This window comes from Anopheles nili, chromosome 2, assembly GCF_943737925.1.
Source record: "Anopheles nili chromosome 2, idAnoNiliSN_F5_01, whole genome shotgun sequence".
Lineage (NCBI taxonomy): Eukaryota > Metazoa > Arthropoda > Insecta > Diptera > Culicidae > Anopheles > Anopheles nili.
In genome coordinates, this window is record NC_071291.1 from 4020583 (window position 1) to 4046974 (window position 26392).

The 26392-nt window shown below is 47.4% G+C and overlaps 2 protein-coding genes across 2 annotated transcripts; one reads left to right on the forward strand and one right to left on the reverse strand.

Annotated features, from left to right (window-relative positions):
* The first annotated feature begins 432 nt into the window (after positions 1-432).
* On the forward strand, positions 433-2985 carry LOC128721540 (protein spartin). Its single transcript, XM_053815301.1, has 2 exons — positions 433-460; positions 1136-2985. The coding sequence occupies exons 1-2, from the start codon at positions 433-435 to the stop codon at positions 2983-2985; spliced, it is 1878 nt and encodes a 625-aa protein (XP_053671276.1).
* A 2751-nt stretch (positions 2986-5736) lies between these two features.
* LOC128730371 (beta-TrCP) lies at positions 5737-24992 on the reverse strand. Its single transcript, XM_053823417.1, has 9 exons — positions 24718-24992; positions 11757-11979; positions 8859-9045; positions 8526-8790; positions 8261-8452; positions 7918-8180; positions 7628-7817; positions 7380-7529; positions 5737-7311 (listed from the first exon to the last, which is right to left on the reverse strand). The coding sequence occupies exons 1-9, from the start codon at positions 24769-24771 to the stop codon at positions 7033-7035; spliced, it is 1803 nt and encodes a 600-aa protein (XP_053679392.1). The 5' UTR covers positions 24772-24992; the 3' UTR covers positions 5737-7032.
* Between the last annotated feature and the right edge of the window lie 1400 nt (positions 24993-26392).

The following is a 26392-nucleotide window of genomic DNA, read 5'->3' on the forward strand; positions in this document are numbered from 1 at the left end:
CTTTACGCAGTTCCTTGTTTGTGCACTGGATTCTTCACTTGTGCACTTGTGAGGCTTTCCCATGCTTTTCTCCTTGCCATCGGTTAATCTGGAACAAAAACGCGTCGCTTCGGATCGCATTTCCAGCACCCCCAGCGTGATGGAGATGGGGCAATTGAAGCCACAAGGCTAGTCCCGTTCCAGACGGCTACCCATCCGCTTGCATCCGTTCGCATGCGCATCGTTTACCGCTGCGACAGCGGAAAAACAATCGTGGCGAAAATTGGTGCAACCACTTGTGGAATGTCTTTTGCTTTCCATCGAAAAGCATCACTAATTGTTATCGTGTTTTCGTGCCCCCATCCCAAGCCAGTCGATGGCCACTAGATCCAGTGAGTGGAAAGTAAGCAAACTGGCCGACAAAAAAGATTGTCCCTTTGTGGTGGCCTAAAAATGGACATTCTCTGGGAATCGTTGGCAGGTCAGTCGAATTCCGAAGCCCGAAGGTGTTAGATGCTCATTTTAATGCACATTTCCAAAGCTAGTAACACCGTTTGAGCAGCGTTTAAACTGGAGATAGATGAATTATAACAACGGTGGCGGCGTTTAAGTTTGGGCAAACCGCTTATCTGACGAATTGTTCTATTATTTTTTCTTACCTGTAGCAGTAGCAATAGCATTTCGTGACCCATGGCAACCAACCGTGTAGATTAGCGCTGTAAAATTTCAAATTAGCGTTTGTTACCCTCGCAATGATGCTGGGCCGTGTGTTGCTGAGATGGAAGAGGATTTTGGACGTTGCCATGCGGTTGCTACGGGGATGAATGTTGATGATTTTTCCTTAGTTCCAGTGTTCTTACGGTCTAGTTATTTTAATTAGAAATGTAGCTCGTCATGCGGAACATTCTATTACGTGGTAGGGGCTTGATTAATTTTTCCTACAGCTCTTTACGCTTGTATCTGACGAAAAAACTCATAACGTAGACCACTATCACAACCATTTGAGAGTTAATTTATTGCACTTGGTTCCTTAAGCACTATACAAAATGTTTAGTTTGTTAAATCCCCTAGATTCCATGTGGTTCTTTTGTATGATTCGATTTTGCACCTGGTTCATCATCTTAATTTTGTTTTTTGTTCTTCTGTATACCCACAGAAACCACCGGCAGCTTTTGGAGGATGGTTTTCCCCGAGCCCGCATCCGACAGTGGCCAATGGCGTCAAACGTTCGAAAGGATCAAGAGCGGTCACGACGACGCGTATTCAACGATCGATCGAGCGATCAAGTTAGAGGAACACGAACGCCCCGATCTGGCTCTGCAGGCGTACAAAGATGGCATCCAACGTATCGATGAAACGCTCGCACTTCCGGTCGAAGTGCCCGAGCTCGGAGTACAGGCTCAGCAGGCCGACGATAGTTGGCAACAGGCGATCGGCATGATCCACAAGCTGAAGCGAACGAGGGCTGAGGTATTGCAGCGGATCGGGCAACTCGGAGGATCAACCACGAGCAATGACGCAGTCCCGCAGCGACCCTGGACGTACACGGAACTTTCGATGGCCTTGCGCGAGATGTCAGAGGATCCGGAACAATCGACGGACGAGGCGCAAGCATCCCGATTAGATCTGTTGTTCTCCTGCGATGGCGTGCAGGTGTACTACATCGAACCGGACGGTGTCGTCAGTCGAACGATGGCCGACTCCACGCTCCGTATCGTACGCATCGAAGCCGATGAACGTCGACAGCTGCAGGCGACCGTGTTCTTGCAGGTCATCGAAACGCGGTCAGCAACACGCATTGAAAACGCCGAGGAACCGCTCGAACATCCCCTGGAGGAACCACTCGAGAGGCCTTGCGCTGTTGGGGATACACTTTTGCCAGTGGAAGAACAGCAGGAAGTTGCCATCGCGACTCACGAGGAGGAACGACCCGCGTTCCTGATTTACCCGCTCATTGCAGGTGTATCGCCGTTCTATCGGACGGACTATGGAGCGTTTATACTACCGGATTTGGTGTCTCAGGGTGCGGGTGAGGAACGTGGCCGCGCGATCGGATTGGTCGTACCTCCCGAGGCCGATGAGGTCGTGCTGGAGATTTTGGTCGCGTTGCTGCACGGAATGGTTCCGCAACCGTCCACAGTTCCTCGGGTCGCGAAACGGTCACTACTTCCCGACTCAACGACCGTCTCGGCGGGCATCATTAAGGGTGCCTTTTACGTCTCACAAGGGCTTATTCGGGGAGCCGAGCAAACGGGTCGTCTCATCGCCACTGGCACACCGTACGTCATCTCTAAGCTTGGCCAGAAACAACCTTCCGGCCAGCAGGAATCAACCCCGGATACGACCGTCCACGTGCCGAAGAACGTACGCACCGGTATCGAGATCGCGAAGAGTGTCACCGGTACGGCGGCCGGTGTAACGAGCTACGTGGCAGGGAAAGTCGGCTCGGCGACGATGGCTCTCGGACGATTCCTTGCACCCCACATCCAGCGACATGGCAGTGCTCTGCTAGCGTACGGCACCGGCATGACGGAACAAGCCGCATCGGAGCGAATGAACGGTGCCCTGACAATCTGTGCGGGTGCCGTCGAAGGTTTCGGAACCGTGTACGAGGGTCTGGAGCGATCAGCTTCCATCCTGGGACAGAGCCTGAGTGCTAGTACCGTCCAGATCGTAGAACATCGGTACGGGACCGAAGCGGGTCTAGTCGTCGGCAGCTCGCTCGATACGGTTGGAAATGTGATCAACGTGAGCCAAAACATGAACTACATGACGCCCAAAGGGCTGGCCAAGCGGACGGCGAAGAACGCGGGCAAAGCTCTGGTGGCCGGCTATCGCCCGACATTGCCGGAGCTGGACGGTGCCGGAAGTGGATCGACGAGCGGCCTTGTACCGTCGGCGGAAGCTTTGAGCGGGCGCGATCAAAGGACGGTTCCAGCGGGCCTACTCTACCCGGACCTGCAAGGATTGGCCAAGGAAGTGCGCCAAAAGGACGGCCTCGATTGAACGAACGAACACGTGATTGCGTCTATGGGATCGTTAACGCATAGTAATATTATTCGGAAGTAGGAAAGACCGGAAATGAAGTAGATCTGTTGAGAGGAGTACGCTTTGGATGTGGTTTGTTATTTAAGCTAGAAAGTGCATTATCCTCGAAGCGAGTCAGGAGAAGATGGGACCATTTCTTCTTGGTTCATGGTTTAGAAGTATCTCAGCAGCGTGCGTGTGTGGTGTGATGATCTAAAGGTCCAGGAATCTCGTAGGATATATTGTTGTTTTAAAGGGGATGAATTGATTGTTACTCTATATATAGGTGTTAAACTGTGGCAGCTTACAATGTAAGGGGAAATAAGGGTGTTAAGCCGAAAGGAATCGAGGTTCGCGTTATAAGAATAGCATCTCAGTGAGGGAATCTGGCCGGAAAAGTGTTACAATAATCATACAAATGACAAAACCTAACTCAAATACATAAACCGAATTGATATCGTATTCGATGCAAATAAAAAAAGGATTTATCATACTTCCACAAAACAAATCTTTCGTTTTCTTGTTATTTTTATGCAACAATAATCGTATTAATTCACAAAAGCCCCAGGATGCGTTTGAAAACTGGCGCACGTGGGGTCGCGCTGCAAAAAACTCGAAATCGCGGCTTCGACGAATTCGGCTCGCAGCATTTTCAAAACTCGCTTTTGTACTAGGGTCGCATGATGCGCAGGAGGTAACAACTCGATCAGCTGGTAGCTCGATCAGAGACCGGGAACGCACCTCACTGTGGGACCGAGGCAGAGCACCGTTACGTTATGGGAGGAAAAAAGAGACGACACGATTCACTCGTTTGTTTTCATTCTATCGCTTTATTACATTCCATCCTTATCGCGCACCATATTATCTCTTACTCTCTCTCTCTGTATTTCTCGCTCTTTCCCATGCATTCCATCGCATTCCTCAGTTTACTAGTGTTATGTGCAAGTTTATCGCTCGCCGCATTACGCCTCCTGTTACAATCCCACCGGGCGTAAAGCCGTAGCAATTGGCGCAGGTGCAGACGATCCTCGCAGCGATTTTGTCTCCTTTTTCACACTCTTTACCCTTTCACTACTGCAGCAGCGCGCACGTGTCTAATATTCCTTCGATTCGTTTCCTGTTCTCTTTTGTTTACCCTCCCTCCAAACCCCGTTTCAGAGAGCTTTGAAACTCCTCCACCGTTCCTCCGTGTTGTGTTATGCCCGTTCGTTTCGTTTGTTATGCATTTTGTTTTTATTTTTGTTGATGCAAATATAATATGTCGTTTGCTAAAACGCTATATTCATCACATTAGCGCGCGTCTTTCCAACCGAAGCTGGGTTTTCGATGCAGTGCGCCTCATCCTTTGATCGTTGAACCACGCGAAACGGGCCTCCCCGGGTCGGTTTATCGATAATATGTGTGTTACTTTAATGTAAGCGCGCTTCGCCCTCCTGGATATCGGACTCGTTTCGTTTCACTTCCGCTGCCGCTTTCGGTTCACTATTTTTTAAGCCATTTCCTAGTAGTAGTATGCAATCATATCATAAACGTGGTAAATAAAAATTCGTGCTAGGCAATCTATTAAAAATAATATTTATCACACTTAAATACACGCGCTTACGTTGCTTAGATTTAAAGTAGCTACTCAGTGATACATAAATAATAGGCAGCAACAGCAGTAGCAGCAGTACGACACAATCCATGGGCGACTAACAACAGTGTTCGTGTTGATTAAATCGCGAAAAGATGATAAAACCAATTCATGCCTGCCCAATCGCTTCGTTCAACCCAAAGGACGATCCCGTCACGGGTTGATCTGTTTCGGAGTGTTCGAATATCCCCCCCCCCCAGGTCGTGGCCGTTTTTAACAAATGGTGTTTGTAATATTTTTTGTAAAACAAATTTTGAGAGAAAAGAAAAAAAAAACATATACTAAAAATGATACTTATAATGTAACAGTCATAATTCTACAATTCTCGTATTCTCTCTTCGTCTGTTAACAATTTTCTTTTGTTCCGGACATTTTACATCTCTTCCACATTCACACACCTCCCCTTCGTGCCGGTTATAAATATGCAGCTATATTACAAAATAAAAAGGGTGTATAAGAAATCGTGATAATTAAATGGAGAGCAAATAATAGTAAAAATCATATATGCTTTGCTTTCGCTACTTTCTGTTCAATTTTCACCTGCCGTTAACAAGTTTCTTGAGTATCGCTGCTATATGCTTTCGTCGCCAAGCAGCTGACAATTTACATTTTCCTTCCATTCTTCCTTTCAACGAACGGCCTGCGTTTTTTGTTGGGTACTTATAGGTTCGTTTGATTTTTTTTGTGGGTCATATCCTGACCCTTTTCATATCCGTTTTAATGGGGCCGCTAGGGCGACCAATCTTGCGATACGGTGTCACAGTTTTCCTTGCAATGTCCTCGGTTGGACGAGATTATCGTACAGAAACAGTTTGAAACGATTCCTAGGATGCGGTACGAGCGATTTTTCCCTTGTTCTTCGCTCTACCTTTCCCCATTCCATTGCGCTTTTACAGAACACTCAACCCATTAATTCTTAACTCACGTTATTTCCATCTCCTTGCTACGCCGTTTACGAGGATAATGAAAGGGAAAATATCACAAGCAAAAGCAAAATATGACCACCTGATCGCAGGACACTTTTCGTCTGTTTTCTCATACCAACAACACCTAGTGAACACCTTCGGGGTATTGATTTAGTTTTTCGTTTCCACGTTCATCGCTGAGCACCCCATTTGAGGATCTTTTTCTATTCCAGTTTCGCTACGTTCGATCGATCAACACGAAAACACGCACACGGAAGGTAGAGTAGTACACATTTCACTTCGTCTGCACATTCCGTTATGGTGTAGGATTTGGAATTGGTTTGCGCGAATAAAACAAAACGTCCCAATGCTCTTTTAACAGTCAACAACTACCGCCTCATGACCGCATGCAGCAATCGCGCCCTTCCTTGGATACAGTTGGCACTCTCTCTTCTTTCAAGATTAAGAAGTTGTCATCTCGTTTTGCAGTACGCCCGATCCTGCCACAGAGAGTAGGAGTTCTGTTAGTGGACACTTGACGTTTGTTTTATCAGAATCTTTTGTTTTATTACAATCTTATCGCGTTATGATTTTTTTGCCCTTTAGATAGAATCAGTTCTGTTTGAGTTGTTGTTCTTGTGAGGCGCGCCTTTTCAGGATCTTTTTCACATTTCCAACCCATCATCCCGCGCTCTTTCTCTCTTTCTTTCGCTTCCCATCAACTTTTTTGCCTATCTAATGAAGATGTGAGCTTCCTTTCTCCATTTTCTCTCTCTCTCTCTTTCTCTTTCACGATCGCTGCAGATTGAATGATTGAATGCGATCTTTTTTGTCTCACCTAAAATGATATCTTCTGCACGATGATTCTCTTACGACATTCATCCGACGTTCAGCTAAGGCGAACGCTAATGAAAACTCAGCGTAAGGAAAACCCAAACTGTTCCAGTGATTCTCAATGATACGACGAGCATAGTTTTGCTTCGCGCATTTACTAACAGTTTGCTGCACTTGTTGGTCAGTTTAAATGAACGCGATAGTTGTTGCTGATGTGTGTGTGTGTGTGTTTGAATAAATGAACTAGCTAGAATGATGCAGAAACATCAAAACCTTGTCTGGGCGCATCAAAGCAGGCTGAGTCAAAGCAAAGCTACGCTTCCTGGGGATTGATTTGTGTTTGAGATCGCAATATGCAACGATTAGGGGGGCACATGTGGCTTAAAAAATAGCTCCTCGAAACGGTGGAAAAGTGCACACAGTAGGGCAGAAATGAAGAGGATAAAATGAGACTGTAAACAGATCGAGAAAGGGTACAGCGGGAATAAAATGATCATAATAAAAGACAAGAGAGCGCGAGCGTGTGGGTGTGCAAACGAAGGAATCGACATGGCGTACGTAAAACGGTTACACGCTACAAATTGAGGTCTCGAGGAACCGAGCCCACGTGTTCTTCTCAGCGCGCCTTCTACGCCGCTTAGCTCCCCAAATCACTTAGTCACTCAGATCGTCGTTCTGATGGTTGTTGTTGGCGTTCTGGTAGTTTTTGCTGCCCAACATATGGTTGCCATTTTGGTTGCCGCCACCGCTACCGCCATTGCCGCTGTTACTACCGCCATCACCGCCACCACCACCACCACCGCCACCGTTTCCTCCTCCACTGCCTGCACCACCGCCCCCACTACCTCCACCGAGCCCGACGGCAGCAAGTCCTAGAGCACCGGAGATGGAGCCACTACCACTGCTGCTTCCACTGTTGTTGTGATGGTTGCTCTGAAGCAAAAGAACGAAACGATCAATATAAACTTCATTCCTCGGGACACATGATGCCGTGCACTTACCGGGACCATGGCGCCACTTGAAGACGTTGTCGTTGCTTCCTCTTTGGGCGAACAGTTGAGGAAGTCCCATATCAGAATCGTGTCGTCGTGCGAACTGCTCACGATCTGGAATTCATCGAATTGCAACCGGAATACACGACCGGTGTGTTCCTGTAACGAAATTCACCCGACAATAAGCCACCATCCATCAGTTTCACATCGTCTTGGTTATCTCGTACCGCCCGCTCGTATCTCCCTCGCATACTTACCACCAACGTCTTCAAGCACAGCGTGTTGGTCTGAGCTCGAATGTCTAAGGCAGCTTGGAGATCCCATACTTTGATTTTGCCATCGTACGCTCCGCTAACGATGCGCTTCGAATCGAACCGAATGCAGCGAACGAGCTCCTCGTGGCCCTCGAGAATTCGCAGGCAGGTACCGCATTCGATGTCCCATAGTCTGCCAATCGTACCGGAATGGAAAACGACAAAAATTGCACACGCGCGAGTGTGTTATTAAACTGCATTTTCGCAATCATTCCTTCGCATCCCTTCGCTACCTGATCGAGTTGTCGGAGCTGCCGCTGACCACCAAACGGTCCCGATACTGCAGACAGGCGATTCCCCTCTTGTGTCCGTTCAGCGTTCGCAGAAACTCGCAGGTCGTCGAGTTCCACACCTTGATCGTACGGTCACCAGACGCTGACACGATGTACTTCTCGTCAAAATCAACCACGTTAACGGCAGCTCGGTGGCCCACCAAAACGCGCCTTAGTCCGATTTCCGATGGTGACACCATGTCCCACACGGCGATCGAACGATCCTGCAAAGGAAGGGACCGATGGAATTAAGCATACTAACACCAGCTCTAACCGTAAGGGGAAACCGGGCCTAAACACGTACCTTCGAGCAGGTTACCATCATTCCGTTGTTGAAGCGCAAATGCAGAACCGCTTCGCAGTGGTGCATCAGAGTGTTGACCATATCGCCGGTGTTCACGTCCCACACGCGCACCGTCGAATCGCTGGACCCGCTGATGATGACCTTGTCATCGTACTGGAGACACAGCACCGATCCGGTGTGTCCTGTTAGAATCTACGGTTGAAATGGATTGCCGATTAGCGAAACTGTCGCCGAACTGTGACTATTTTTTCCTAACCAAACTTACCATGCAGCATTGCAACGTCGAGCGGCTCCAAACCTTGATGGTGTTGTCTCGTAGACCGGACACGATCTTGTCATCGTCGTACTGGAGACAGTAGACACCTTTCGAATTCTCTGACCGGCAGTTTATTCGCTGGAGATTGTGATTGCCCGTGCGCCAGTTGTTCTCGATCGCTTCGATGTCCTTCATGATCTTGGGGAACAGCTCGCGATAGAATTTATGCTGCCGCACCGTCACGCTCGGTCGTGGTATGAATAGGTATTTGATCCTGTGGACGAGGAAGAGCCAAATGGAGTACTCTACGGATTGATCCCTTCCGATTCTTCAACTACTTACCATGCTTTGCGCTCCGCCAATCCTCGCCAAAGGGAATCCGTGCGGACGTTTCGTTCGATCAGCTTCTTCCATAGCATGCCCTCGGAGATGACACGGGACCACTCTTTACAGACACGCTCCGCTCGACACAGCGATTTGGCGTCCAGGTAAGATAGAATGGTTTCCGCCACATGGTCCAATCCTTTCGCTGTAATCGACAAGAAAAAGCATGAGCGGAGTGAGAAGCTGTTCTAGAATGTTCCGACTACTGAGCTATGGACACTATAGGTTAAGGACTTGATACACATCGGGATATTCGTATTTGACTTAGGGCAAAATTAAATTCCGAACGCCCATAAGAAACCATCATCATTCGCAATAAGGAATTAACGCTGTTTTGGTGAACTGCTTTTAAGGCTAAACTATACCCTTCAATTTAGGTTGTTGGTGACCATTTATGCATCGTCAATTTCGCACCAGCCCTCACAGCCCACGTACCTTTGCTCATTTGCAAGCATAATCAAGCCTAACAAACCCACAGAAGGGTGATTTTGGAGGGGGAGACTTTTAATAGCATGGCACGCGAAAGGGAGACTTTGTCAACCAAAGGGTCAACAAACCTTAAATGGGAACCACACTGCTGCAAGCAAGGGGTAGGTAACACACCACCTTCGATTTTCGATTTATTTTAACTCCTTCCCCCGGTGGGTTAATTAAACTTTTCGCACGCCAAATTCCATTCGTCGCCCGTTTACGCACGCCCGTGACAGCACGGAATGTGGATTATGACGATGTTAATAACCACCAGTTCCGTGTTCGGGTTGGAAATTGACTTTTCGTTCGGTACCCTTAGGGCTGAAAATGCGCCAAATATCGTGACCTGAGAGAATACTGGCTGGGGCACAAAATAAGGGTTAGCTTTTCCGTGTTTCCAACATTGTCCATTGCCCACCGGCAAGACGATCCGCATTCGACTACTTTCTAACGATAACATCACCGGAAAGGAACGTAAAGATACGATCCTTTAATTTAGCCTTTTTTTGCAAACCAACGTCTTGGTGCCAATGACATGGGTCTTCAAATGAGGTCTAGCTCATAACGTGTCAAGAAAACAACCCTCCCGGTTTCCGTAGGGCGAGAGACGCACACGATTGTGTTCGGACGACCTTTCGTAAGAATGAAATCTCCTAATTAACCCGTACTGCGGGTGGAGTGGCAAAAGCCCTTATTACTTTGATTTTGGGACAAGCCGTACGATGGATGGAGGTTTAGGTAAACTTTGGCCTTTCAATTTCTCAAGTTCAACCGTCATGAAGTGTACATGAAGACGTTAGAGGCACATCAGGAGCATACACTTAGCGTTGAATAATGCCCAAATTAGATCTGGTCCGACGGCGACTTCGCATATTGTATGGCATAAGAAGTTGCGTTGTCGTTTCGATCCGTAGAAGGAAGCGCGTCCGAAAGTAGATCAACAATCTACAAATGTGCCAGACAGGTTTGCCAAATTGGGTGTTATGATGCACTTCGTGGAACTTGGGATGGTGCGGTACGACGCAGCAAATGCACTCTTGTCCACACCAAGCGTACACTGTATATTAAGCTTTATGGATGATGATAATGATGATCTTGATCACGGAGAATAACAGTAGAAGCAGAAGTGAATCTATCTCTCTTTCTTTGGCTTCTCTTTTTTCTCTTTCTTTTCTATTTAGGGCGCGTGTAATTTCAGGTCAGCTGACTGACGCTGCCACCTGTAACCATTGAGCTCCATCATCTAGCGGGGTTGAAAATCCAACAATTAACCATTAATACGACGGATGATTACCAGGTCATTTACAGCGCCATCAGATGTGCGTTCCTCTATTCCGGTGGGAATTTACGATGTGCCGAGCGATCTTTTCCAGCATAAGTGTGAGAGTTACTCGTTTTTAATCGCCTTCTATTAGTTCCGGTCATTTTCAGCTACAAAAAATACAACCACGTGAAGCGAGACCACGTGCTGGGAAGAAGCGAGTCGGGCCTATTTGGGTTTCGTTCGGGTAACTAGGTCAAAGAGATAGCACAACGAAGCCCGTTTATCCATCACTGCTCGGTGTAGAACCTAACGAACCCTGTAGGGGACAGGTCATGACATGGATACACGACAATATCAAACTAGGGTAATTGAGCATTAACCGATTTCGACTTGGGCTAGTCAAAACCGTCATCCAGGCCGTGTTTTGTTAGGGTCAACATTAAGAACGACATCTTAGAAATCAACATATATATATATATATATGACAATTTCGTTCCTGACCAATGGACAAGTGTTCATTTAATCGATGACCACAGTAGATTGCAGTCTTTCTAAGGACCGTAGGAGAACATTGCTAGCTAGAAGGAACATTTAGCATAAACGATAGCGCTCTCTTAAATGCTCATAAACATCCCGTTCCTCGCATTGGCTTAGAATTCTCAGATCTATTGAGAATAAAACACTGGTAAAGTTCACGACACCAAGGTCACATGAGCCGAGTGCAAAGAAAATAAAGAACCGAAATTCCCACATCCCTAAAATAGGTGTGCCCGGGAAAGCGGGAAGAACACAGAATTCTAAAACTACATGCAATTTTTCGCATCGCTTTGTGTACCGTGCCTTTTTTTGAAACCCTCCCTTCGGGACCGTGACCCGAAAGCTTCGTCAACATCCCGTTTCCCACAACAGTGGCTACCTGACCTAGGAGACCTACACCCTTGGTTCCCTTTCACACCATGGTGTGAGTTTCCTGCCAGCTTCTTTGACCCACTTTCTTTGCTGCGCTCTTCTTCCGGACAAAATGAAGTTGCTGCAGCCGCTGATGCAGGGCTTTTCCAATCGATTTTCCAATCGAGAGAGAGAGGCCTGAGGCCAGGGCGTCACCGTTGTGCGGTACTTACTGGGTAGCAGTGTAATGAAGTCTCGCTGAAGCATCGGTTTCAGGAAGGTGTTGATGTGGCCGTGCTGATGATGGCACATGCGGGAGAGAAGATGCTCGACGAACTCCACCTGGTTGGCATCGCTCCATTTGGAGAAGTACATCAGACAGGTATTGCTCTCGCTCTGAAATGCCGGTGACGGTTCTTTCTTCCTCGCCGGGTCGTACAGTATCTGGGTGGTGTACTGGAATTGGAGTTTTTTTTTGTGGAGTTCAAAAGAGTGTAAAAGAGAGAGAACACAAGAGTGATGTTAGAAAGCATGATTTAACAATCGTCAGTCAACAAATGGTTTTTGAGTTTGTAACACTTTGAGAAGAAGGCTATGTAAGTTCCCTGAACATATGGTTTTTTGTTGTTGTTTCAAAACCCCACTCCTTTATTGGAACTGCTTCAGGGAGGCGCGAAATGGAAATATTCATTTTCCATTCGTTTCAACTCGCACAACCGCACTTTGTGTACTGTAGAATAAATCATGTACTAGGCAACTAGACGCGAATGACTGACTAACCCAAGCCAGTCGCTTTTCGGAATCTAAACGAATGTAAAAGGGTCGGAGAGGAAACTTTGGACACACTTTGCATCATACGTTCACGACCGACGGGGAAAAAATGCAATAAAACGGAGCTCTCAGCAGGCTATGAGTCAGTTTCGTTTGGAGTGCTTTTGAATTTCAATGCAGCCAAAGCCTCTGCCGTTCACTAGTGACAAGAGGCGAGACTAGGCGAGTTTTATCAGTGAGGGTGCCCCACAACGACCCCGTCATATAGGTGCCCAGAGCATGCATTCCCCAGTTTGCCCTAACCGACTGGCCGACTTCTACTGACTGGCGAGGCTTCACACGTCGCGACAGGGTCCATGTGTACCTGCAGTGGTTGAGGAAGGAGTTCTACAACCAAAAACATAAAAGAACGAGACACCAACTACAGTACCTCGAAGATGGTGTATAGAGAAGCTTTTAGCTTTTGGGGTATAATCACAGAAATATAGTTGTCGATCATTTCAAACGTTTCGGAATGGTAGCTTCAATTCAGCTTATAGAACGTACCACAGAATTCGAAATAAATACAAAGCGAACAGACGCTGCAACAACTTATGCTTGAAGATCGATTAAACTTGTCAAGCTTCAGAAGACGGGAATTAAAGTAGGCTAACAAACAGTGGAAAACTAAGCTCGTTTATTCAATGGAGCGAGATTGTTTCCGCGAGGCAATGCGTTGTGATACGATTTATCACTACTCCACTCCTTGAAACCAGCAGGGTCGATTGCTTTAAAACGAACAGTAAACATAACAATGCTGATCGCGTTAACGAGCTACAATTTTAAACGCATTGCAACGCTTTTAAGCTGGACAAGCTTTGCCATCCCTCTATTGCCTGTATTTTGCAAAAGGTTACAACATCACACCCCGCAGGTGATCGTATAATACCGCCAATAAAATTGAAGCAACACAACAACGTGTCAGACAACGCTGCAGGCTGATGTAAAGTGGTGCATTTCTATTCCGTAGTTTTCGCGTTTGAATGTGATAGTTGAGCACCAGATTAGGCTTAGAAGTGATGGTAATAATAATATAACAATGAAGGGACGTGTCGCATCAGTTGTGCATTAGCCTTTCCTAGGGAATGATGCGAGGCATGATATAAAACAGAAACAAAAATCAAACCGGTAGTGGAACTTTTGCAAAACCATTAAAGCATTGCCAGCTGCTGGGGGAATTAATTGCATCGCTTTTCATGCACATTCAAGTACTTCCACAGCGTCATCTGGTTGTAATCAAGAGGCGTTTAAAAAGAAAAAATATCGGAAATCGATCGATCGATGATTTGGCATGTTATTTTCATATCTAATTTGCTTTCTGGCCATCGTGCTACAATCATAATTCTCATCCGCAGCAATTCATCACCGAAAATGGAAACTCCATACACCGAGCACGTGATTTTGGGTGTTAATTTCTCAACGGGCTAGCCTGGAAAAGCGAATCGTACAATTTCTCTCCTACCGATGAGAGCCACGGCAGATGCGAATTTTAGATGCTTGTGGTGCCGGAAATGGCAAAATGAGCATGGCACATAAACGCACCATTACACCCTTCGAAGATTAGTGCAAAAAGGCGCATTTTGCAGTGAAAGTGTTTTCAAACTAAGAAGGCGCAAATGTTTACGACGAGGAAAATAACCGCCTGGTGAGAAAAGAGTTTGAACCGTTCGAGGAAAATTACCGACATTCCATCAACCCATCTTTGGCACCAAATGAATGGAACGGTTTGGTTTTGACTTCTAAGCGCACCATCTTTGGAGAGGAACGAACGAACCGATAAGCGAAGAAAATGGAGTCATTATTTAGCTTTACCTTTTTCGTTTATCCCTAATTACCGTTCGCAATTTTGGCGTGGAGTATAGTAATAATCATATTTCGTAAGCAAAATCCTTGTACCCAGACAACCGTGAATTGGCACTATTTTGCAGCTATGATTCATAGCCCGTAGGTTGAATCATGCTCGCCCGTACGGGCGTATGTGCATCAATATGGTAGAAAGTTTGCTTGGAAAAACAACGATGACGAAAGCTAAGAATACCTTCTCCGCTGGTTTATGACGTCTGATTTCGGGATTCAACAGCGTCATGTTGCGTTTTAGCATTCACACACTTGACAGGTCTTTGTTTACATCGTGCAAAAACGTTCGTTTGATTCAATGCTGCATGTGCACTGTATCCTCGCACAAAACCGATTATCGGGCATTATTTGACCCCGTTTCGAAGTGGCAGCCTATGTTACATCCATCACTACGAAGCACTGGACGTTTAGGAGCTGCAGGTTACCTCGAAATAATGCCACGTGATATGAAAAAAAAAACACACATTATGCTTCACTCGTGCGCGAGTACCAACACTGACAACAAACACAACGCAAAACGCGAGACCCGCATGGATCCTTGGCTCACTTTTCGTGGGGAGTGGGTAGTCGGGGATGGCACACGGATAAATAAAACAATAATGCAACGATAACCTTGGATTCGTGCAGCAACACCACCTCTTCAGGCCCCCCCAATTACCCTTTTTTTCCATGACTCGTGAGGAGAAGTTCTTGGAGTGATGGGGGGGAGTGGTTTTTTGTTACGGTGAGTATTTTGACGCCCTTCCTAACCTTCACACTATCCTGCTCATTTAGTGCTGACCGCACAGCACACCGAGGGCCGCGAATGTTTGCATTATTATGCACCTTTTGCTTCTCCCACCTGCTGGCTATGGTGCTAAATGGGTCTTTTTTTTAACCAAGGGTGGCCTTTCGTCGCAATGTTTCCTTCACGTGTGGGAAGAAGAATGGACCGGGGTATGGTCAAATGTACAACAATACCAATGTCAAAGTAAACCACGGGGACGGGAGTGGTTGACGGCAGAGGAAAACAACCGAACGCACGAAAAAGAATAAGACACCCGGACAAAGGTATTCTTGGCCAGACACAATTGCCCTTCTCCTGCATGGGGGTTTTGTTCGGTCACAAAAGCGGTGCATATTTGCATTTGCTGCAATCAGGCGACGCCATCAGAGAATGGTGATCAAAAAACGGGGTCATTAGCCTGAGGTCTAAAGGGTGTCTCTCGCGTGTTTTCCAAGCTCCAATATTGAACGGAATGGAACGGAAAGCCAACCAAACACGATGTTGAAACAACCGCCACACAGGCGGATTCTAGCGCAACGAGTCGACGTAGCTTTGACAGCACAATATCGATTAGAAAAAGGCTCTGTCTGGCACGAGAAGTTCCTGGGAGCTGCATGATGACGCTGACGACGAATATCGGTCGATAAACTTTTGGTCGGTCGATAAATGTTGACTTTCTTTGACCGCACAACGTGGAAAATCGATCAATTTTGTCTCGCTCTCTTGTGTGGCTCTTTTCCGGAGAGTGCGGAAAATTAATTCACACACTTCGGGCGATTCTCACAACCCGCATGGATAGATTTCTAATTGCACGATTTATGTATTTGAACGAAACCTTGCCCATATCGTTGCTTCTTTTTCAAACCCCACAGCAGCTCCAGCGACAGAAGCTCGGTGAAAAATGAAAATGTGACAGTTAATTTGTGCGAAAACGACCGTGGAAAGTGTGCGAAAAATCGCCCGCAGATTGGATTAGATGGAAAATACGATAGGACAAAATAAAACCAGCGTGACCTAAATACATAAAATTTTCCTTCAATGAAAAAATACACAAAAAGTAACCTAGACGAGTGGTGGTTGTGGAAACTTCACGATGGAAAACACCCCCTCAAAACACTCACTCACACACACCGATAAGAGACACACAGGATGGTGATGCAATTTTTATTTTGAAGTAATTCGCGGCCTTACACAAAACTCCGCTCGCTGCACGAGCACATAAATCAGCTGAACATGAAACAAACGAAACAAAAACTGCCTCCCACGCGGCGTTATGGTGGAAAAGGCTAAATAAACGCACGCGGCCAGACTGAAGCTCAAACGGCACGAATTCAAAACCTCGAACGTACTGAATGCAAATATGACGGGCAGGTGAATACTCAGCTTTGAATTATTACAACATTCCTTCAGTCCCAACTCCATCATCTGCTTCAGGGAATGGCCATAAACGCCTCGACGCCTATGAGACACAGTGACGAGGGAAACGGAGTGAGAGTGAAATTCCAACGGGCCCATTTCGGGCCGAATGTCTAGCTGACGGGAATTAGTAATTGGGGGGGGGGGGGGGGGGGGGGCCTACATTTTTCACACCTTGCGTCTTTCGATTGAGACCTCAGAGGAGGTGATGGATCATGCATTATCTAATCGAAATTGTGCGATTGCGATCTTCCAAACCAGCTCGGCACGCCAGTGTCTGCAATGGTGGCTTGTACTTGTGGGGTTTTATCTCAAACTTTGGCACTGCATCTCTCAAATATTGCATTGATAAGAAGCAGCTCGGTCGCAGGTACCAAAAGGTTCTACGTAACCCAAAGAAGAAAGCAACATTTAAGGCTTTGAACACCCTCTTAATGGCCCCATCGACGGTCTAACAAACCAGAAGACACACCGAGAAGTGCATGAAATATGGAGCTCAACTTCAAAATACGTCCCACTTGAGCTGTTCTTTCGGTGCGCGTTTCGGGGACCCTAAGCGAGAACCTTCACTGTCGTGACGAAAAACTGAAGAACTCAGCCACCGTCAGTCAGTGTTCAAAAACCATACTAGTTGGAACTTCTTCAGTTCCAGGTTCTTGTGTTTGGGATCTTCATCGGCGAGGTCTGCTTTTATGAGCCGTCCCCCACCATTCGATGAAAAAGAGCATCTTGTTGCTAAATGCCAGTTTTGCAACCGCTATATACGCGCCGGTTTCGTGCCGGAGCGCATCTTTCTCAACCGCAAGTGGTCTGAAACAGAAGTGGAGTAGTTGGGCTATAATTTCAACTCACACTCCTCTTTATGATCGCGAACGAAGAAGATGTGGGATCTCGTCAGAAACAGGGAGGTATTTGTACTTCTCGTAGAAGTCGCGCAGGTAGGTGATGGAATAACCGTTTGGCGTTGAGTTTACATTGAATTCTAATGAAAAAAAAATGAAATGACTCTCCTCTCCTGTGTCGACTTTTGTGATGTAATGTGCAATGCTATATGCAAATGGCGTGTGCCCTTTTAAGATGCCGCGCCACTTCTCGGTACAATATTAGTTGTAAGCCGGTTACGCCAGACTAATGGGAAATCTTCACTCGTTCGAGGTAAAAACCCACCCAGAAAAAAAACCCGATCTCCTGGTTGTCGCGTTCATAAACGTTCACTAAAGGAGCTAACGTTCCGAAGGCAGAAGCTCGATGAAATGCCTATTTCCCGCTGATCGTCGATCGAAGCCACAGATGAAGATGCTGAATGGCGTTCTTTCTCGCTCTCCCTGGGTGTATGAGCGAGTGAGAACGAGCACACATGCATTTATAACTTCCGTGTATTCCGGTTTTTAGCCCACCGTCTCCATCGTCTCCCTCACAAACCCCGGGGGGTGGTTTGTGGTCGACCACACACCGATGGAATAGAACCGAGACTTGGAGGCTTTATTTTAGGCTACCTTTTCATCATTCAAATGATTTGCTTCCTCCGGGAAAGGCTCAGTAAAGCCCTTGTTCGAAGGGACTCTGACTGTAGGCACAGTTAGCTTTATTACTCTCCCAGCGGTAGACCCTTTGGCTGGCAGATCCCCTCAGCTTCGCAGCTTCCCTTTCTAAGGGCGCCGTCTTGCTGCGGATTCGAAACTGGTTCTGTGCGTGCTTTTTATAGGCTCATTATTGATGGTTTGCCGCCTGAATCGAACCCTCTTTCGCTCTCTCTCTCTCGCTCTGATCGCTGAAGGCAAAGCGAAGAAATAGACATCCTGCTGATGAACCCGTTCCCCGTTTCTAGCTTCTCGTTTCCTGCGTTCAAGCACTACCGACTGAAGAAGGCTTCCCTTCGCCGATGAGTGTTGTTGTTGTTTTTTTCTATCTCTCTTCAGAGTGAGCTCCGGTTTCAAGGAAATCTAAACATCGCTTCCAGCACGATCCCTTGCGTTTGAAGTATCTCTTTTTTTCGAAGCTTTTGGAAGGGAAAGTTTTAAGACGTTCTCAATCAAAGAAAAGAGAACAAACAACGCTCCAAGCGGTTGTTTTGTAGGCTTCATAAGGCGAAAGTTTGTGAAAGGAACAACGAAAGCAAGGTGTCTGATAAATCATAACATGTTTCAAGGGAATTTCTAAGAAAGTTGAAAAAAAATCACATACGATCAATGATAAAATCCCTTTTGCGCATTACGTGAAGCACATATGTCGATAAGTAAGCCAATCAATTTATTAAATACACCAACCAGGAGCAATGAAAAATCAACAAATCATCATCGATCGCTAATTTCGGGACGATCCTCTCGGCGACAACTCTCGCGAGCTTAATTTCATTTTTTCCCACCCCAATGGCAGCGCACTTTCTATTGGCTTCAACAAAAATTTTCCTTTCGTCAGTTTGACCTTGCTGGACAGACGACAAAGGGCGAGTGAGGATAGGGTCTTCCATCATCCCCACCCCATCTTTTCCCTTACCAACCCATACAAAGCAAGGAAGAAAGACAGGTTGGTTGAACAATTCATACATGCCATCCCGTCCCGTGCCGTGCCGTGCGTGAGACATTTCTCCATTCCAAGCACGCACACAACTGCAAACAAAGCCCCCCGACGCTGTGGGACGACTCACATTATGTCAAATGTATCTCTATCTGCCTATCTATCGAGGGCCCGAGAGACACAACGTCATATGTTGCCTTCACCGGCTTGCCTTGTGCAGTTGTCGGAAGGTGACCTGATTTTCCTTCTTTTCCCTCCACATTGTGCAGTAGTGTGCCGGAATGGCCAGCCCATTTCAGACGACGAACCGCGCGTGTGTGTGTGTTTGTGCTTCCGAACGCATTTTGCCGAAATAACAACAGCAACAACAGAAAAGCGACCCAAAGAACATCCGGCGCATATGCGAGATGGGGTTTAAAATTGGGTTACCAAAGCAAAAAAAAGCGAGAAGCGGTGAAAAACGCCCAAAAGTAAAAAGTGGAACGGGGTCTTTCCTTCCACAGGGGATGGGGGGAAATAGACAAAGAGATTTTCTGTTAACGTCGACACGTCGGTGGTTTTGTTGAGTTCTAAATGCTCCATTGTCGGAGGAGCTGCTTTAGGACAGCTAACATTGGGGGTTGTTTTCCTTTTTTTGGAGTGCTGTTCCGGAAAACAACAGTTTGTGCCAAACGTTGAATGCAATTGCAAATAGCAAATGGAAACGTTTAGCAAATGACGCTTACAAAAGGGGAAATTGCCAGAGAAATAAATCATTCGAGAGAGGGAGAGAGAGTGAAAAATCGTACAGAGAAGAGGGTTCTAAATGATCGTCAAACAGTGGAGTGGGGACAGGCACATATTATCACACCAGTGGTAATTAATACAAAACCGCCAGAGCCAATGGTGAGAAACATGACGATATGCCACGGCACATCACCACAAGGAGGGAATTGAGGCTCAAATTCCGTGCACAAGAGCGATGCATCACCCTAATGCAGATCTGCCTTTTATACCTGTTTTCACCATAAAAACATGAAATTTACCACACAAAATTGTGGCAACACAGGTGCAGAGGAGTTGTACACTCGGCTACGCGGTGTACTCCTGAGAAATGTGATCTTTTTATCATTATCGTCCCTAGAGCAAACAAATCACTCCGCACAAACATGGCGTAGTACTCGTCGTCGACAAATCTGCATCATCTCGCCTGCTGGGTGGCTGAGCTTCAAACACACACACACGCACGCACGCACACATGCACACCCTCAGGCATGCAGACACACACACACACACCACATACAGAAAAGCGCCCTTTTTCCGAGGTCCGCTGGGTGCGAGAGATTGTAGCGATTGAAGCATTACACGGCGCCATTCCCGGACTTCCTCGAGAACAGGTTGATGGACCGTTGCGGTACCTGCGTGGAGTGGCTGCAACATCTGTCCTCCCCTCCCCCCCCCCCCCTTTCCCCATCACCCTCCCTACACCTGAGACAACAACTTCCGCCCAACTCTCGTCACCGTTGACCTCGATTCGTAGGCTCACGGACGAGGTGGCTCGCGCGGAATCGGGTCGAGCGAGTGAGAGAAAGAGAGAGAGAGAGAGAGAGAGAGAGAGAGAGAGAGAGAGAGAGAAATAGGGTCAAGGGAAAGGCGCGAGAACGCGGACGAGCGGACAAACGCGCTTGTCCCCAGGCAAGGCTAGCATGCACACGAAGCAGAGCAGATATGAAGGTGTTTCGGTTTCGGGCTGCCCCGTTTCTGCTCCCAACCACCTACTGCTGCCACCCCCACAACACAGCTACTTGTGCAACGACCTACCCCACAATGGCGGGGGATCGAATGATGCCTGCAAACAAACGCACTCCGCGGAGAGTCTCCATGGAGTCCGTCACTTTGCGTCCCATAATCGTAAAGCAAAAAGGTCCAGAGACTACCTGCCTGCCTGTTGCTCTATCGTGCTAAATGGGTTCTTTTAACCGTTACGGCTGGGGTTTGGGGCTCGATGATTTCCAGGATCCCTTGTGGGGTCAACATCTTGCGTTGATCCTTTCCCCTTGTGAACACGCCACTATCGAGAGGGATTGTATTCGAATAAAGCCGTCTAAAAACACGAAAGACCGCATTCCACTGGTCAGGGCAATAAATAAAATATGTCACTTATAAATGTGTGGACATTATTTCGTGTGGACGTTTGCAACGAGAACGTTTGAAGCGTGAGCAGCCTTCGACAGATTTTTATATAGCTCAAATTGCGTAGTTTAATTTAGATCCTTTTATCAATAGCTAGGCTCAGATTGTGCATCAAACACATCACCACTGAAAGCAATGGCTGCAACACGGCACAGTACAGCAGCAATACAGCCACCACTTTTTGCTGCTCTGCTTTGCTTGCTTATCGGTTCAATCTTTGCTCGCAAAAACATCCCTTCCCCCCCCCCCCTCCCCCATTCTCACGCCCCTAGAGCCACCCATCGCAAAAATCTAATCGAAATTACGATTTCACCCTCTTTGGCTGCAACGACCACGCGAAGATTTCTCTCTCTCTCTCTCTCTCTCTCTCTCTCTCTCTCTCACTCTTATTGTCTCTCTGTATCGCTTTCTAGCTCATGCTCGTCACCAGCTTCTTCGCGATGACTTGATTTATTTTTGGCCCACGAGGTCAGTGGGCCGCCCAAGAGACGTGGCAATCGCTTCTATCCTCCGAGGTCCGGAGATGCAACACTCCACCATCGTGGCAACGACACTTGATCTCTCTCTCTCTCTCTCACTCTCCCATGGCATTCGATTGCAATTCGCGCATTGTAGACTAATTAGAACATGTGCATCTGCTGCGTCCGGCTTTGGTGTGCGTGCGATCGGAAATGATTGATCGCGCTTGGATTGTGGGGATTCGAAATTCGCAAGTTGGTGGGGGCGGGAGGAGGGGGGGGGGATGAGAACACGGAGGATTGTGCGCAGAAAAAAAGACCCATACCCGACGACTATGGCATGATGAAACGGATGGTTTTTCCCTGCAGGAGGGAAATGGAAATAAATGCGGAGCAAACACACACACACACACACGCACATAAAACCACCGATAAGATAACGAACGAGGGTAACGCTTGGGAAGAGAAATTAATTGACGCGCAAAGAGATGAATAATTCCGTGGCAATTCCAACAACAGCAACAACAGACACGTGATGCAACGATGGTGTGGGTGCGATGCTTTCCATCTATTATGCAGCTGCATTGCTAATGCTCAATGCAAGCCGCATTGCATCATCGAAGCCCGCTCTTTCGTGAAGGTGTGTGCAACATTTAGGAACATCAGGAAAAACTACACAAAAGAGGAGCTGAAAAAGGCAGATTGTACAGCTTGGAGCCGGTGAACGGTTACGGTTTCGTGATCGCATGACGAGCACAAGCTCCTCGTCGAACGTGTTCGAATTCGATCCCGAGATCCGAAACAACATGCCGCTCTGCTGTCACTTTCAGGACCATCGACAGGATGGGCACAATGTGCGAGAATGGGGCTTACAAAATCCACCCAAAGAGGGGTCGTCCAGAGAGCAAACGAGCGTCTCGCGTGCAAAGAGATAGCATCCCGGTCGCATTACATTAGAGAAAGGGAGAAAGCGCACAAGCGAGAGAGCGTGTTGATGAAGACACGCAGAAAAAAAGTACGTTCGATGGTTCACGGCACGAAACGCCGTTACCCATTCCGACCTATCCCAATCGCAATTGCAATGTGCAGCCAATTGCATCATTTCGCCATTGTACGTGCACACCAGAGAAGCGTGCAGTTGTACCAGTTTCCGTACGTTCCTCTTCTTTTTGATGCAGGAAGAATCGTTCCTGGCGTTCCTGGTGGTTGTTGCGTTTTTTTTTTTGCAGGAAGAGCATTACGATGAACTGAGCATTGATTGGGGGATGCCAAGGCAGTTGCATCAAACAACATAACTTCAAGTGATTCAAGTTAGGTGTACAATATGCCACCACGTGGTACTAACATGCGGTGAACTTTTGTTCATTAGCCTTCCACTACGCTACGGACCACGTACGGTACGTAACCATGAAAATGGCCAACAGTTCACCCTCCGTACCAGTATATCTCACAATAAGGTCAATATCGTACGATCAACTTTGGGCCCTGCGAACTCCACAATAAATGGGCAAGATTTGCGTGTGCGTGTCTGATCATGGAAGGTCGCTCCTACAAACGGCGGCACGTTTCCTTCGATTTCCTCCGGACTTCACACGCTGGGGGGCACTTTGAGAAGCACTTCCGGTCTTACGAGCAACACACCGCAACACGCCGTATTGGAGGGCAGTTTGGAATTGGCGGAATAAAATACGACAACAACGCACAACACCAGTCACCTCGTCGTGGAGTTTATGCAAAAAAAAACCATGTTCACCTTGTGGTCCATTCTCTTCCTGTGGTCCTGAACTCGTACACGCACACCATAGCGATGGAGAATGTGGAGTCGAGAGATATGGGATATTTTTGCTGATCAGATCGCTATTTTTTACCTAAAATTCCCAGCCTTTGGTAAGTGGATTGGATTCATCACCACGTGCGATTGTAAAGGCACAATTTCGGCGTCATTACATATATACAGGACGTGAAAGGCGCCCGCACTAGGCGCCCTTAGATGGGCAGTTGGAACAGTTTGGAGACTCCTCCAACCCTAAGAGATCTATTTCAATAGGCCAGCTTTCGGTGGGTTTTTCATTGATCGACATCTACGGATCGTGTTTTCGAGGGTAGCGTCGTTTCAATATACAACCCTCCCGCGAAAGCCAAACCCAAGCGCAACGGTTGACATTCCCCACAGCCGTGACAAGTCGTCGGTAGCTGGATGCAAATGTAAAACTTTCTCTTTTCGAGCCCATTTTCCCGCGCGCACTCTCTTTCTCTCTCTCTCTCTCTCTCTCTCTCTCTCTCTCTCTCTCGCTGTGCTTGACCGTTCAGCCACGTGTGAGATGGTGACATGACGTGAGATGCGAGACGATGCTCATGCTCACGCTCACTCACTACGGGATCGAATCGACTCACTACGGTGGTGAGAAGCGATGAGGCGAGAAAGTTTTCCTTCAAACGGAACACCCAAAAGAAAAAGCTTGGGTTGGAGGGTAAATGAAAAATGCATTAATTGAAGGGGGCCATCATGGGGCTGCTGTGCGTGTGCTCGTTAACGCCCGATAAAAAAAGCGTGATTACGTATTAACCGAAACAACGACAACAAAAAAGCAACCAAAACTCATTATATATATATCGCCATAACACATCAAGGGCATAACGAAGCAAAACTAATATCTCATCCGATGCACCCACACGCACGCGGGATGGCGCGCCAGGCGAGGAAATTTATCGACCGAATGAATGGCGTCCGCACACCGTCGTGGTGCGAGGTGGGAGAGGGGGGTGAGTGGGTGGAAAATGCAGCGAAAGGCGAATGTGTCGAGGAGCCACTCGACGTTGCAGTTGGTTACACCCGGGTGTGGACCCTTCGTTCCCTTGACGCACCGAAACATACCACCCAAATCAGCTGACACACACGCACACACACGCGCGCCCACCCCCGCGTGAAAGGTTCCCGCGCACGTTCTCCTTCCGGAGCGAATCTCGGCGCATTTTTACCGCTTTCCGCTTGCTTTCCCATAGAAAGTGAAACTCTACCGTTTCTCTATTCCGGTCGGGGGGTTTTGTTTTTTTGGGGGGGTAAGGGTGCTTATTTTTTATAACCTTCATTTTCCGCACGCGTTTTCGCGCGACTGTAACCGCACAAACCATCATCCGAAACTGACCGGTTTCGGTGGAAAAGCGTACGCGAAGAAAAAGAAGAAGAAACGTGCTTACCTGCGAGTTGGCGATCCCGTCGTCCATGATTTTATCCGTGTCCATTTTCATCATTTCGGTGTCCAGGGTTTCGGTGCCGGCAGCAGCCGTTCGTAAACCGGCCAAACGGGGAGAGGAGAAGGAGAGTGATAAGCTAGGCTCGGGAATTACGTCCGAATCGGGCCTGTTTAGCCCACTTCCGTAGGGGAATTCGGGAGCTCTGGATAGATCACAGCGAGCGAACGGCAGGACGACACAGTCCGCAGGATACGCTACGATACATTAACAAACGATCGATTCCGTGGATTCTCACGTGCTTCGCACTATTCACGCACTATTCAACTGAACTTCGATCACGATGATCAACATCCGATCTTACACACTTCTTCACACACTCGCGCGCACATACACACGCCCCAGAAGGACACATACGCTTACGTAGCTACTTGCTTGAGTGCGCTCGCCCACGTACACATTCACTGCAAAAGCAAAAAACAAAAGGACAAATCGATTGGCATTGGGTTTTGGTTGGTTTTCTTCTCGGAAAAGCTCCGCTTAATGGGACAAGCCAAGCCATGGTGTCGGTGGACAGGAGTGGCGTGTGAATCTGACGGTCGAGAATGACTTTTTTGCGTGGATTCGCAGTGTGCCGGCGATCGGACAAATCCGGTTTTTAACCAAAATTAGACTGAACAGGAACAAACCCGGTTCCTAAGACGATGTATAGACTGGTGTGTCTGCATGAATCTTTGTGCCAGCTGTTTGCCCATTTATTGTGTGCATGATCACGATCCTAACGCGTCCTTTTGAATGATCATCTGCGATCGAGGTTCGATCAATTAGAGCTCGATCGATAGTTTCCTCGCAAATGAAAAAATGGTAGAAATCGACGAACAATTTTGCTCTTCTTCCTCATTCAGTTTCTTCACGATTCTTTCGCGTATGATACGACTGATCGTGCAACGGTAATATTACACGCAAGTTCGCTTGCCGATATGATGCGTCGGCTCGAGGCTTCTAACAACTGGTAAACCCCTATCAAATTCTGCAGTGCAATACAAATCGATTCAACCATTTGCGAGTGGAGAACTAACGCGTCTTTCCGACTCGTGAGCCAGGAAATCCTCAAATAACGAAACACTCGTTCAATCGGGAAAAGACAAATTTTTCCTTTGTACTTTGGCCGTTTTCCAGCGCATTTTCGCGGAGCATTACCACCCGACAGTTCTTCCCTTTGACCTCCCCCCCTATATTCAGAGCCCACAAAAGGCGAACACCGTTAACTCGACGGGTTTCTCTCATTTGCCCAACGGGACACGACGGAGGTTTGTTTGTAGCAGTAAACTAGCAGAAAAAAATGCGTTTGTGTGCGCGGGCGAAAGCAACAACGCTCATCTCGCTCTCATCGGCCATAGTGCTGCCCTTTTCCCGCATGGCGCATAATCGCGAGCAAGCTTGGGACGGTCGTTATTTAACTTGCCGTTACCGATTGAACTCTTCACTGCAAATTTGTTGGGTCGCTACGGTGGCCAGCAAATCAAGCAAATGAAGTGACTCCTGTTACAATGCTAGAAACTTTAATCGAACACTCCGACGGTTTGATGCAACGATCAGCGCAAATCCCGTCAGGCACGCACTCACTGTCAACACGAGCATCATGGCGACGGCTGTTTATATACATGTATATATATATACA

Bases quoted from the DNA above. Each gene is read 5' to 3' on its own strand.
- LOC128721540 (XM_053815301.1), top strand. From the start codon at position 433: ATGGACATTCTCTGGGAATCGTTGGCAG. The intron at 461-1,135 runs GTCAGTCGAATT...GTATACCCACAG, and splicing joins TCTCTGGGAATCGTTGGCAG to AAACCACCGGCAGCTTTTGG.
- LOC128730371 (XM_053823417.1), bottom strand. From the start codon at position 24,771: ATGATGAAAATGGACACGGATAAAATCATGGACGACGGGATCGCCAAC. The intron at 11,980-24,717 runs GTAAGCACGTTT...CTCCAATTCCAG, and splicing joins ACGGGATCGCCAACTCGCAG to TACACCACCCAGATACTGTA. The intron at 8,453-8,525 runs GTAAGTTTGGTT...TTTCAACCGTAG, and splicing joins CGACGTTGCAATGCTGCATG to ATTCTAACAGGACACACCGG.